General features: G+C 36.5%; 3 protein-coding genes across 3 annotated transcripts; 1 reads left to right on the forward strand and 2 right to left on the reverse strand.

Annotated features, from left to right (window-relative positions):
• Positions 223–5,228, forward strand: LOC18596924 (secretory carrier-associated membrane protein 3). Its single transcript, XM_007025683.2, has 14 exons — positions 223–334; positions 497–594; positions 1,337–1,399; positions 1,935–2,069; positions 2,157–2,219; positions 2,605–2,638; positions 3,001–3,123; positions 3,374–3,436; positions 3,524–3,617; positions 3,877–3,922; positions 4,014–4,081; positions 4,394–4,442; positions 4,695–4,760; positions 4,852–5,228. Exons 2-14 carry the CDS (start codon positions 532–534, stop codon positions 4,936–4,938), a joined length of 954 nt encoding a protein of 317 aa, XP_007025745.2. The 5' UTR covers positions 223–334; positions 497–531; the 3' UTR covers positions 4,939–5,228.
• LOC18596925 (putative glycine-rich cell wall structural protein 1) lies at positions 5,707–6,593 on the reverse strand. The gene has a single exon (XM_018123282.1). It carries the CDS (start codon positions 6,431–6,433, stop codon positions 5,975–5,977), a length of 459 nt encoding a protein of 152 aa, XP_017978771.1. The 5' UTR covers positions 6,434–6,593; the 3' UTR covers positions 5,707–5,974.
• Positions 10,203–13,158, reverse strand: LOC18596926 (PAP-specific phosphatase HAL2-like). The gene is made up of 3 exons (XM_018123243.1): positions 12,688–13,158; positions 11,106–11,793; positions 10,203–10,740 (listed from the first exon to the last, which is right to left on the reverse strand). Exons 1-3 carry the CDS (start codon positions 13,088–13,090, stop codon positions 10,437–10,439), a joined length of 1,395 nt encoding a protein of 464 aa, XP_017978732.1. The 5' UTR covers positions 13,091–13,158; the 3' UTR covers positions 10,203–10,436.

The raw sequence follows: 14,593 nt of genomic DNA on the forward strand, positions 1-14,593 counted from the left end.
ATCGTACCGGTTTTAAAATTTCAATCCAAACAAGGCATAGGAATAATCGGTCGGCTGCGGTTCAAAAATTCAAAAAATCAATTTAATAAATAAATAATTATCCAAAGAAAAGACAAAAAAAGAAGGGAAAAGTAGTCATAGCAGTAACGTAAGAAGGGGAAGATTATTCTATTTTTTTCCCGCTGTTTCCTGTTAATTTCTTTTTCGGCCAACTTCAGCAAATTAGTACAAGCTGGCTGACCGAAAAGTCCAACTCCTCTTTCTATTTCTATCTCTATCTCTTTTCACACAGCGAAAGCAAGTTTCTCTCTCTAGAAGAATTCGCCTTCGCTTTGTAAGAACGGAAAAAAAACATTTTTTTCTTTCAAATTCTTAGCTTGAGCAATTCAATTTGCTTCTTCAACAAGCTTCTCTCTTTCTCTCTCTCTCTCTCTCTCTATAGTTTAGATCTTCGTTATATTAATCATATATCCTATTTCCGGTTTGTTTTCTTAAGGTTTTTCAGAGGAAAAAGAAGAAAACCCTACGCTGATGGCTGGTCGTTACGATAAAAATCCTTTCGATGAAGAAGAAGAAGAAGTTAATCCTTTCGCGGTTGGTTTCTCTTTCTCTTTTCTCTCTTTTTTCATTTTATGGCTTTAACGATGTTTTGGTGGAGTTGAAGTTTTGAAGTTCAATTATGGTGTCTCTGTCGCGGTATACTTGAAGAATTTTGAAATTCTCTACGGCTTTGGTGAAAGTTTTAGGAACGGAGTATCCGTTGACTTGTGATCGCTTCGAGATTTTAATTTGATCTGGAATTTCGATTTAATTCGGTTTTGGAAAGTGTTTTACTTGGTTTTTGTAGCTGATGTGATGGCTTAAGTGACTTAGGTGTTTTCTTGTTAATGAAGATGCATTAAATACAGTACAAAATTTATTCAAGCTTGTTCAATTACTGAATCCATCATCAATTTGTTTAACCAATAAGCAGTTTCCTAGTGCCAAGACATTATGCTTTTCTGCTATTGTTATTAATTTTGAGAAAGTGATTTGGATAATGTTTTCAGCATGTTTTTTTCAATCATATATCTATGATATTCGGAGAGAAATGATATCTTTTCTTAAGTATTAACTCTTTCGTTAACCTATATTTTTCAAAATGTGCAATTCCTGCTATGGTGATTAGGCAGAAGGGGAAATTCATATTTGCACTTAGATGAACCTTAGTCCATGAAATGCAGAATGTGACACGTTATCAGGCTTTATTACTTGATTTATCTGTCCATAAGTTGGTCTATGGAAGCTGTACAACTTCTCTTCTAATATGATCTTTTTTTTAATTAATTTCTACCAGGATCCAGCAGTGAGAGGAAAGACATCTGGGCAGTCTAAATTTGGTGGGGGTCTATTTTCAACGGTAAGCTAAATTATTGTTTCTAAAATTTCAAGGGAACAGTTTAAGAAGATTTTTCTGATTAGATAATAGGTGAAAGGTGTGGAATTTAGCATGTGGATTTGGTTGTTTCTCATCCTCTGGATGTCTCTGGAGATTGCCTCTTATTTGGTTATCAACTCTGTTTTGGAGAGCTAGGTTTTGAGTTTATCTTTTAGACATGGATGCTAAGTAGTCACCAATGCAATCTAAAACCATAGCTTTAGGTGATTTTGTGCTAAACTACCACTTTTCAATCCCTTGGGCATGCTGAATTTCCATATTTTTTTACTAGCTTGCTAGAATTTGATAACTAAAATAGGTAGTGATTAACCTAGGGCCTGAGTTCTCTTTGTAATGCTGATAGTTTTGGGAGTTAGCTTGCACTTGCTTAATGCTTATAATGATTTAATTCAGAAAAAAATAGGTTGCTTGCTATATATGTTGTGATATGGTCATGTACGGAAAAAATTTCTTATATTACTTGCTTCTTGAATGCATATTGTCAATTAATTTTCAGAATAATCCAACCGCTCCACCTGCATCAAACTCTAGACTTTCACCACTACCTCCTGAACCTGCTGGTTTCAATTATGATCGCGAGGCAACAATTGACATTCCTCTTGATACATCTTCAGGAGGATCACACTATCAGGTTGGTGAAGACCTGTCTTTAAATTCCATTTGCATAATTTGGTTAAGTGTTGAATCTCATTTTTCTGGTTTTACTGTTCAAATCTAGGATTTGAAGAGGAAGGAGAAGGAACTCCAGGCTAAGGAGGCTGAATTGAGAAGGCGGGAGCAGGTATGTTGTGGATGAAATTGTATGATTTTGAATTCATTTTTATTCTACAGGATTATAGACTTGATTTTGTTCTCTCAATTTGCTCCCCAAGATGTGCTATCACAATTTTAAAATCTGATGTAACAAAAGCCAAATATATCTCAATAGATCTTGTCCTAAAAATAACTATTAAGACACTATTAGGTTTGTAGTGGGGTATGTGTTATGTTTTATCTCTGTCTATTTAGCATACTAAGTTATTTGGATGGTTTTAAGATGCAAGTTTGCATTCATGCATGTTTGTTTCATAAATAAATAGCAAGAACTTTATTTTGTTTACTGCCCTTTGACACCTCATAAATCATTGCATCCCTACAATTTTCACTGATCAGGTTATTCCATGCAGGAAGTGAAACGGAAAGAAGAGGCAGCGGCAAGAGGTACCTTTCATTTTTCGTTTTATAATTTGACTAGTCACACTGTTCTATAACTTCTAGTTGTTTGAGTCTCTCCAGGGCTAATGAATTGGTTGGTTTGATTTTAGTTTGAGATCTGGATGTTCAGTTTGTAGTCAATGGCATCTAATCCTCGCCTTTAATTAATAGTAAAAGAAAGAAGTGACTGTCTTTGATAAGCATTTGCTGAGTCTGGGTCTGCTGTCTCTGTATTTTTGCTCATAGATTCAATATTTGTTCTAGATCACATTCTTTTGCCAAATAATTTGACCTGGTTCTATTTTCTTTTATGGTCAATAACTCTTACATTCTGCCATGAACTAGAGTTTGACTTCTCTGTTTTGCAGCTGGAATTGTTCTGGAAGAGAAAAATTGGCCGCCATTTTTTCCCATCATTCATCATGATATTGCAAATGAAATACCAATTCATCTACAAAGATTGCAGTATGTTGCATTTTCGACATTTTTAGGTAAGTCTTTTTTGAACACTAATTGCTACTTTTTTTTTTCTTTTGTTCTATGCATAGTGCATCTAAGCATTGCTCAATGTGTGTTATTGAAAATTTGTGCCATATTGATATGAAGTTGTATTCATTGATAGATTCCAATGGATGATTATTTGTACTATGCTTTTACTTTGTTAACTATTTAGTTGCAAAAGGCTTTCGTATAAGCCAACGGATGACTGACAGTTGGGTGATGTGTTGTGATTCGATGCAGGATTGTGTCTGTGCCTTCTATGGAACATCATAGCTGTTACTACAGCATGGATCAAAGGGGAAGGTTAGTTTAGAAATGTATTTCCATATTTCTTGTTTTTGCTTTTGAATATAAATATTATCTTGTTTTACCTTATTTATTATTGTTTAGGTGTGAGGATCTGGTTCTTGGCTGTTATCTACTTCATAGCAGGGGTCCCAGGAGCCTATGTATTGTGGTATCGCCCACTGTATCGTGCTTTTAGGTACTTAATATACTCCAATCATTTTCTATTATCGCTATTCATTTTTGCCCACTGTATTGTGCTTGTAGGTACTTAATATACTCCAATCTTTTTCTATTATCGCTATTCATTTTTGCCCTTTTTTCTTTTAAATGTTGGATTGGCTTCAATGCCAACTTCTGTTGCTTGCTTCTTAATCTGGCTGTTCATGTTCCTTGCACTTGGTAATAAGCCCTTATATGAATTTGAATTATTTTCTTACCTTATGACTATTATGCAGGAAGGAAAGTGCTTTGAGGTTTGGATGGTTCTTCCTTTTTTATTTGGTAATATCTCATGTTTCTCCTGATGGATATGTTTCTTTTCTAGGAGTTGGTAGATACTGATTCTTTTATTCCTCTTTTTTCCTGTTTGTAGCTTCACATCGGCTTTTGCATCTTTGCTGCGGTGGCTCCCCCTATAGTTTTTAGAGGGAAATCACTCACGTATGTTCGTAAACTATTTTTAACTTATCTTTGGCAATCTTTATTGAAGTTGGACAAAAGTGACTTGCATCTATCTGTCTTTATTTGCAAGTACATCAGTGCATTAGGGTAGACATGATGCACTGAGGACATAGTATCCTACAAAAAAGTCCATTGTCCATATTTGCAAATCTTCTACTTCAAATATGAGATACTGATCAACTATTATCTCAGTGGCATGCCAATATACTACAAGTATTGGAGATGCAAAATTGGTATTGTACTGCAATTTTTTGACCCTATATCTTACTAATGCTGTTTTGTCCCATACAGCGGGATCCTACCTGCAGTAGATCTTATCGATGGACATGCTTTGGTTGGGGTAAGTATATGCTTAAACCTGAGCAAAAATTTTAATACCACAATTGGGTTTTGTCATTAAAACAGTTGAGCATTTGCTTAATCTGTAGCAGAAATTGATTACATGCTGTGTTAAGTGGGATAGCTGGGTACGGAAAGAATGTTGCTTGTACCATTGAAGGCTTGGCCATTGTGATTGCATTTTCTGTTAACCAAAAAGTTGAGAAAGATATTTTCTTGACCATTTTGATGAAATTTCTTTTTGTTTGTGTAGATCTTCTACTTCGTTGGTTTTGCATTATTCTGCGTTGAATCAGTTGTAAGCATGTGGGTTATCCAGGTTTGTTCAGTGCCCAACGTAATTTGTTGCAAAACTGACATACACATACTGTATGGGATTTCTAACATCCCGTTTGCTGTTTGCATTGCAGCAAGTATACATGTATTTCCGTGGCAGCGGTAAAGCCGCCGAGATGAAGCGTGAGGTTGCGAGAGGAGCTATGAGGGCTGCCATATAATGGCACAGGCTAGCAGCAACGGGGTATATGGTAAAACACTCGCGTGTGGATTCTACTTGTTTATATGCACTTTGCCAGGGAAGGAGCAGATACAGCTTGTTATCTCTGGATCCTGGCTTTTGTTGCACATATTCTCTGTAACTTTATTCTGAGTGCTACTTTCTGTAAAGTTTTTTTTTTTTTTTTTTACTCTGGAGTTTGAATTATCAGACACCTTGTGCAAGACTTAAAAACATGATTTTCATGTATGAATTGATTCTATATAGAGAAAGAGTTTCATTTCTGGGTTAGTTGGCGGTGTTATGCCTAGCTAAGAAGCCTCAGGAATAGGACCATCGGTATCATATACATATAGAATTGACCTTTGGGGCCTACCAAATATGTAAGGAGGAAAGGACATGTCCTGGATCATTTTCCAGGGGACTTAGACAATGATGGAGGTGAACCTGGCAGGGCATTAGTAAATTTCTAGCAAATTTCCATAGCAGATTGTTGAATTCTGACGAAGAATAGGATTTCGACCAAGGATAGCAAGCAAAGGCTATTGATCCTCAAGAAGCACTTTCCAGGAGGGAAAGAAATGTTAGGGGAGGAGTCATTGCCGGCTAAAGCAGAATTCAACTCACCAGAGCTATATCCTGCAAACTCGACATCTCTTTAAATGCTTGCAAACATGGAAAAAGAAGATGGTACTGCATTTCCTTCCCCGAAACTGCCAACTAAAGTCGATAAATTAAGTACAAATTTCACATTAAATTAAGAAGTAAGAAACTAATAAGCATACTCTCTCTCGTTTTCATTTATTTATATTAATCTGATAGTTGATCCCAGCAGTAAAATTGTAGAGATCGAGAGAAGAACAAAGAGGAAAACTCAAATCATAGAAGCTCTTACATCAAATACTCCGTATATATATATATATATATATATATATATTACTATATGATTTGATTAAAGCCGCATGGATCTCATCTATAATCATACATAGTTACGTAGCTACTGATTATAGCAAGTACTATATATTATATTACGCTCTTTAACAATAAGCGACGCATTTCTTCTTACAATCCATGGTGCAGCCACCGCCACCGCCGCCGCTACCGTACCCTTTCCCTGATCGGCTAAAAGAGGTGAAGCACTTAGCAGGGCAGGTCAGCTTCTTGTTGTAACAAGGACCCCTTTCTTTGCAAACAACGGTAGGCCTAATGATACCGCCTTTTGAGTACCCTCCATTAGGACCTCCATACCCAGCTCCATAGCCACCACCTATGATACCGTTTCCCCACCCTTTTCCAAACCCTGGGATGTCCCCAAAGCCAGGTCCTGGACCAAAGAACCCGCCAATCCCACCATTGTTTCCACCACCTTTGTTGTTGCTGCCTTTGCTGTGCTTTTGATCAAATGATAAGGGTTCGAATGAGTCAAGCCTTGCTGCTGCACAGAGTGAAGCTGTGATTAGCAGAACTGCAAGGATGAAGCTGATTTTGGGATTCATTTTTTATCTCTTTTTCTTTTGAAGATTGTGATGAGGAGAGATGAAAGTGTTGCAGTGCAGGAATATTTAAGTGGGTAAGTGGGGGTGAAAGGAAGTCATTTATGCAGAGAGAAAGAGAGAGCTAGTGTTGGTGACAGTTGAGGATAGAGGGTCCTCCATGAATGAGTAGGTTGGGCGCAATTATGACCCTGTCTTCGTTTAGTGATACCACCTTTTCTTCTCTACTTTAAAAATTTCTTTAAACCCCTCGATTACTATTGCAAACAAGAGATAAATTTCTTTCTTTGTCCAATGATTAGAGAATTTAAGCCTCATACACATCATGGGATGTATTATATTATGCTCAAATTTCAGGAAAAAGAATGAACAGGAGAAAGGGTAATAATTTCTTTCTTTAAGAAGGAAATTAGAATTATATTATAGTATATATACAGTACAAAGCTAAAATACTTAAAAACTACTCCACAGATCTTTTACTTTGGATTCTGTGGTTATGTTTTCACTCATGGACTCAGATTGAAAAGTCCCAAACTTTGTTAGCATGCAAGAGATATCAGCCATGGCTTGATTTTCTTCCTCTGTTAGACAATGAAAAATGATAAAAACAACTTGGGATAAAACTGTTTTGAAAACAGGATCTGGCCATGTGATTAGGCAACTCTGGGCAAAAATTGGCTGGGAACTTAAAATGTAGCATGATGCTGATGGATGGAGTGCGGGTTACCATTGCATAAAGGAGGGGCATTGACAATCAAGGCCTATGCCATCAGCAAGCAACAGTGGAAGAAATTGCTATCCACGTTTGCACATGGATTACTAACTGTAACTATACTTGAATTTGAATTATCCTTTTATCCTCCAGAAGTGAAGCATTCATGAATATCTATGAACAAATAAGGAAAATGTTTACGAAAATAATATTTTTAACAAATACTTGTACATGTATGTATAAGAATCTTCTGTTTCCATTTGATGTTTATTTGGACCTTTTTTTTATATAATTTTGCATCATGTATCTAATTCTATATTATCGATCAAATCCTAATTTTAAACTCTAAGATATGAAAAATTTAAAAAGCATGTGATGCAGAATTATAAAACGAGATAGACAACGAATAAAAGAAAAAAAATTCTATTAATATTCGTATATATAGCATTGATTATACTAAATACTAATATGCAATAATTAAGAATGCTAGTTTAACAAAATTGATCAATAAGGGGGCATAATTATTCATTGTCTCGACTTAATAATCACCCAAAAAAGTTAAAATTTATTTTATTCAAATTTGGAAGGAGATTAATTAATTATATGGTACTGTCAAGTACCGAATACCCAACCCTTGCCACTCAGCAATAAAGGAAATTTATGGGATTGTACTGGAGAAAGAAATCAAAATAAGCAAATTTATTGCCATGTCTCAAACATGGCTTAAATGCATTGAACTTCCAATCAACAATACTCATTAAAGATGATGGATACTTCTGGATCAAAATGCTTGCATGCATATCTGCAGACCGCACAACAAGAAAATATTGCCTCTACACTGATTCTATGAATTTTCTGCTTAGACTAGATGCAATGGGACTGGTTCGCATGATCCACCCTCTTACAGCATTTAGCTACCTGACTTAGCCTTTGTTATCTTTTGGTGCACCAGAGGTTTGGCATGGTTGCAGATTCTTACACCTGCTGGCTAGAAATGACATGATTTCTTATAACAGTCTGAAGATGGGGAAGGGTTCAGTAGTGGAGCTTGCAACTAGTTGCTGGACATGAATGGAGCAAGTTGCTAGGGATCATTGAATGCCAAAGTACAGCTATAGTCCCACAGATGGAACAGGAACCCGATAAGGGGAGGGGGCCGGCCATTGAATCCCAATTTGGCATTTGATCGATCACATCTATACAGATATGCCTTACTAAATATCCTTCAGTACATCCAATATTTCCCCACCTACTTATTTATAGCTCTTGACTATTAGGACATCACCCCTTTGTACCAAGGAAGAACCATCCCATCTTAATTACTATAAATTTTTTTCTTAAGTCAAAATTGTCTGTCCCTGCAGTATCCATGGATTGCTCATTTGCAATCAATGGTACGTAACTTGGGTTATTGTTTTCAATGGTTTTACATAAACTCTTTGAATGCGCGGCTGCAACCATAAGGCGGAATGGCCTCATTAATGTTCATTGAAATATCATCACCAGATCTGTCTATTTTTCAGAATTTTTGTGTCTACAACGTGTTAACACCAACACATGTTCAATCAAATTAGGTGAGGGGATTACTTTCCAACGGGTCTTGAATTTTGTATTACCTGACCATGTCTCTTTCACAATTCCCGGTTCCTTCAAGAGGAACCATTGAATCATTGTATGCATCATCACAAGGAGCAGAAGTAATGGCACATGGATAGGCAACTGATGAATTATGTGTATAGATTATTTGAATCTGAATTGCAGCCATTAATCTTTACATGTTACACATGGGAATCCTTGCAAGTTTCACTTGTTTGTGACTGTTTTAGAAGAGCATTGGGTTGAATTAAGTTAAAAAGAAGTCAAAACCATTTTATGTTGGATGCTGCAATTTCCAGAGAAAATGACAGGCCTTGCCAACCAACTCAGAGCCACTAAGTTGTATACTCGATTCCACCGACTAATTTATTTATTTTCAGTGTAATGGTGGAATGATTAAAGTCAATATATGGACACGTTGCATTGGAATGATTAAAGACGGTAAAGATGCAGCCATCTCTAACAAATAGATAGTGATTATCCTTTTAAAGGAAGGTCAGAATTTTGGTGTCCCTTGAACTCTTTATTCAAAGTTTATTTTGTTGTATTCATTAAAAAGATACAGAAGGAAAGAACAAAAATGTTTGGGCTCAAAAAGTCATAGGTAGTCGATGCCTTGTCGGTGATACCGAGCTAGCTAGCTAGTAGCTGAGGGGGTAGGTTCTGTTAGAAAATTAGTAGAAGAAGAAAAGAGAAGAAAGTAAAGCTTGAGGCCTACCATGGAGATTCGTATAAAAACTCTCCAGATACAACAAGTTTTTTAACAGAATGGTGAGGTTGTATCTGTTGTCTTTCAATAAATATATTTTTTTTATTTTTAATAAATATATCTGTTGTATTTCAACAGATTTATTTACAACTTTTAATAATTATATTTGTTGTAAATAATTATTTTTTTATTTATTTTTATTTTATTATTTTTAAAAAAATTATATTTATTTTTAAATAATCACATCCGAATAATTATCTTTCAACACATATTATAAACTATTCAACAGGTTCTAGCTTGAATGACCCTATACTTGAACGAATTGAATCCAGGTGGTTGAGGGGCTCAGTGCAGCATTCATGAGCCCAGCTATGACAGTGGATTCATTATAGGATAGCAGGCCTTTCCCAGTTTTCTTCTTTCTATTTATAATGGCGGACGGTGGCTTCAAGCCTTCTGAACCGTTGGTGCAGCACTTGCTGCACACCAAGCCTCTGCCGAGGCAACAGTAGTAGCCCATAGCTTCTTTCATTTGAATATTGTAGACGTACTTGCCTAATTGGCTTATACCAATTGAAGCATGAGCCCTTGAAGAAATTTAGCACAATCTTATCAATATTCCACTCTCTCAAATTACTGGCTCAGGTTTTCCCTTCATATCAGACTTAAAAAAAAAGAAAATACTCTGAGCTGCTGCTAGTACTGTCACTACCAGCAGGTCTGCTAGTAACCATGCGTTCCTTGCAACTTCTATGGGAGTTGAAAAAACTTTTTGAACATTAATTCTTAATGTACTTGTTGCAAAATATTTACAGTGGCATTGATACAGGGGGGGAACAACTTAAAATGAAATCCAACTCTCGGTTGATGCTCAAGCAGCCTGATATCTTGAGCTTCACAAACAGAAATAAACATAAAGACTATTTCATAGCATCTTCACTCTTATCAAGCATATTGCTTTCTAGTAATCAATGTATAAGGTAAAATGATTATAGACAGGAGGAGTTCCAGCTGGCATCAACAGCTCTGATGATTTTTTCATGTAGTTTGGCTCCGGAACAAGCAATTATACCTCGATCAAGACCTTCTAAGTATATACCCTTCGAAAAGTCCAGAGGAGATCCTCCTGCATCAGTTACCACACCACCAGCCTCCTGCATGATAATCACACCAGCTGCATGATCCCATATCTTTTCCCTGTATCCAGTCCTGGCAAACTTCATAAATATTTCAGCATCCCCTCGAGCTATGGCTGCGTATTTCACCATGCTGTATACACGCAGAGGTTGCTTCCTGCATTTGAAAAAAATAATATTTGTTGTTACACAGCTGAAGCATGTCATTTTTATGAACTAGCTCCAAGTCATGACCAAAGAATCCTACAACTCTTTCCTTGCTTTCTGTCATCCATTTTAACCTTTTTCTATAATATTTGTGCTAGCCATGCCTTGTAACCCAGGAACCAAGTCCCGTTTGGTGACAAGTCACCAAACAATCAATATATAACTCAATTTAATGTTGTGTTATATGTAGTTCGATTTTAAATATTTGTAAAGGGGAAAACAAAAAATGTGAATCCCTCCTCTTTGAAAGTCAACATATTCTGGTGATTGGAATATATAGTTCGGAAATCAAATAAAAATGAAAATAATATGCACCTAAGCCCAACACTATGAGCTAATCCTGCTGTGAAGGAGTGGCTTGAATTTGACTTCTCAACTGGTTCACAGAAGGTAGCCAATGCTGGATTGTCAATGGAGGATACTCGAACAGGTATTGCAGAGTTTGGCCAGGCTAGCAGCTTATTCTTCTGGCATAAAGGCTGCATCCAAGCCTCACCACTACCTTTCCTTGCATAAATCACACAACCTTTATCCCATGATTCAGATGCTGGTGGGGTCAATTTAGATATAATTCTGTGATAGCGATGGTGATAACTTAGCCACTCCTTCTTCATCGGATAATTTGGGCAACCAAGAACACCAAGCACAACGTCTCCATCCTCTATTAATGCTAAAGCAACAGCATACTGATCACCACGTACAAACCCCAATGTTCCATCAACAGGGTCGAGTGCCCAAAATCTTCCAGTAGGACCTCTATTTGAATTGCATCGACTAATGGCTTCAAGAACATCTGAACTCCCAAGTGGCGTTTCCGGACCCTTAAGCCCAAAAAGTGGTGCCTCAGTTAGACAGTCATTCACTGTTTTCACCACAGCATCTAACAGGCCAGTTGCATCAGTCTTAGAGAGGCTTTGAACATCTTCTTCAGCAAGCATAGACACATTTCTACGCCCAAAGGATTCAGAAAGTATCCAGCTTACCGTTGCTTGAACACTCCAATCTGTTTACGTAGCATAACCAAGCTGATTAGGCAATCTAGAATGTTGTGATTAGTAGAAAACTACTCAAATCAAACATGAAACTTTGTTCACTTCTCCAGGAATTACAAGTTATAAACCAGAAGGTTGATCTCAATTAAAAACAAGTAAATTAAAATAAAGTGGCTTGACTACTTTTACACCACATTTGCTTTAATCTGATGCTGCATAAGTCAATAACAAGGTGATCCTGCCAAAATATGCAAACTCGTTATATAATGCCCAAATATTGAAAAAGTCCCCAGGAATTTGGTATAATAGCAGCATTACAGAACAATGTGACACTTGATATTTTGGCAAGTTCCTGAAAAAGAATTATTAGTCCAGTAATCATCAATTTGTTGTAAGATATGCAGTTACTTATGTTGACGGGCCTACTTATCTTTCCTTTCTCAGCAACCAGGAATAACAGTCACAATTTACCATGAATGAATGGATGGAGTTAGCCTGAATGGTCCAGCAACACTGGCTGTTAAAAGACACGACATTCCTCCCCACTTACTTGGTGATCTGTTACAGTTCCTCCCACTCATAATTTATTAAAAACTAAATGGAATCTGTGATCATTATTAGTTGTAGATATCTAATCCTTGTCAAAAGTCTTAATTTAAAGTGCCAATAGATTGTTAACAAAAGATTAATAAAGTAATAACATCAAATATCTTCATAAAACAATTTGTAATACATTGAACCATCAAATATGCAGAATAAACAGGAAAGAAGCCTTGGAATACAGGAACTAAATATAACCATGAAACATAAAATCAAGAACCAACAAAAGCAAATAAAAAAACAGCATTTTTGTCGAGAGCCCAATTCAGAAAAAGAAATAAAGAGCATAAAGGTGATTGGAATACCAGCCACTGTGACAGGAGAATTGTCATCCTTGGAATGAACTGGACTGTTGGCTTTAGAAATCAAACTTTCCTGAACTTTTTGACAGAGTGAACATGCCATCTGGACAGCCCTGACAGCAACATCCAGTTCCTTGGAATATTTTTCTGGTCCTGGAGATGAAAGAGCAAGGTTTCTATGGTCTTCCATTACTGAAGAAGAAGAAGAAGAAGAAGAAGAGTAGTTTTGGTTAAACTTCAACTGAGAAACAATGTGGAAGGACTTGTTTTGGGGGGTTTCTTTCCTATGCTTTGGGAAGCAGTTTCCTATATAGGTTGTTGATGTTAACTTCTTGGTGTTGGTTATTCTGGTTTGTCCCAGGATATGTGGGACTCTGAAAACCAGGCTAGAGCAATTTAAAGGCATCGTGGAGTGATTAGATACCCAGTCTCCCTCTTTGTGGTTTTCCTGTGGTCTGGATTACTTTGCTTTGGCTATGAGTTACACACATATATATACCCATCAGTCAGCTCAAGTTAATTAAACTAACAAATTTAAAGACGATTGGCCTAAATACCCGTATCAATTAATTACTTAATTAAATCAACAAATTTATCACTTATTTTTACTTCCAATTTTTTCTTGTTAGGCTTCTATACAAACACGATAAGAATATTGGATGGTTGCAGATGAACAAGACTTACCCTCCATAGGTCACAGACTTGTACCAAATTATGCTGGTGTTAGGAAAATCCCATATTGTCTTCTTATATTCATATAGTTATGGAATTAGAGTCCATTGTTAATCTATCATTAAAGTTATAGTTATAGTTGTGTAGCATGAGAAAATTGACCATTTTTCCTTGGCAGGGGAGAGATGGGTGTCTGTTTTTAGCCTCTTTGTCTCTGTTCTGAAACAAACTAAAAGGTATCCTAGTTCAGCCACAAGCAAGATAGTGATGCAAAAGCAGCTTGGATGAATTGGCTGTGTCAGCAAGGGAGAGCAGCAGCTTTCATTTCTAGCTTGCCAATCCATCTCTTGAATTGCATTTAACTACTTTAAATGTACATTAAAGTCTTTCCCTTTCGCTTTCCCCTGAAGAATATATGGACCTTAAATCTTTATAAAGAAGGCTTTAAGAACCCCTTATGATCTCATTCATTTCATTGGTGGATAAGCACAAGTTAAGGGAAGGAAAATTATCCCATGACTTCGCTATGCACGCCTCTCTTCCTATTGGTCATCACCCCAATCTCTTAACCTGAATTAATGTCACCAAGCATCTAATCACCAAGGCTAAGGAGAGTGAGTTAATACCTTCTCCATTAATTAAAACTCTGAGATTTCATCGTAATTGTTCTTGGATCCACCACAGCTTTTTGGCACTAATCCTTTTTTCTTAGTTTTTTAATGCAAGTTTTGGGGTATTGTGTCATCATGATTTCATCAATACGTTATAGATTTATATGTAAAGTGCAGCGTTCCTTTTCATTTGAGAGGCTTGCGCATTAACAGCATTTGATATCCAAATGGATCAAGCTCTGAAATCTGTATCTTCACTAGCAAACAAAAGCTAAAAACAGTTTTTTTTTTTTCCCCTTCTGTTTCTGATATGTCGCACAACATTGAAAGAAAGAAAAGGCCTTCAATAATCGAGTTCACGGTCTTGATTGATCTCTGGCTCTTGTGATACAGACAAATGATTAAAATATTTGGGAATCATGTAGAAAATGGAAAGCCCTAAAGTAATCAAGTTCAAAATAAGAAGAACTTGTACTGGTTGCTGTGTGGTGCCTAACGATTGAAACTATAACTTTAGTATCTGCAGCATTTCACATATAAAAAATTATCTTGGGGAGTCTCCACTGTTCTATGAAACATCCAGGAGCAGGCATCTCATTTCTGTAAGAGATATGAGTGCTTTGCTG

The sequence above is a fragment of the Theobroma cacao genome, chromosome 6 (assembly GCF_000208745.1).
Source record: "Theobroma cacao cultivar B97-61/B2 chromosome 6, Criollo_cocoa_genome_V2, whole genome shotgun sequence".
In the NCBI taxonomy this organism is placed as follows: Eukaryota; Viridiplantae; Streptophyta; class Magnoliopsida; order Malvales; family Malvaceae; genus Theobroma; species Theobroma cacao.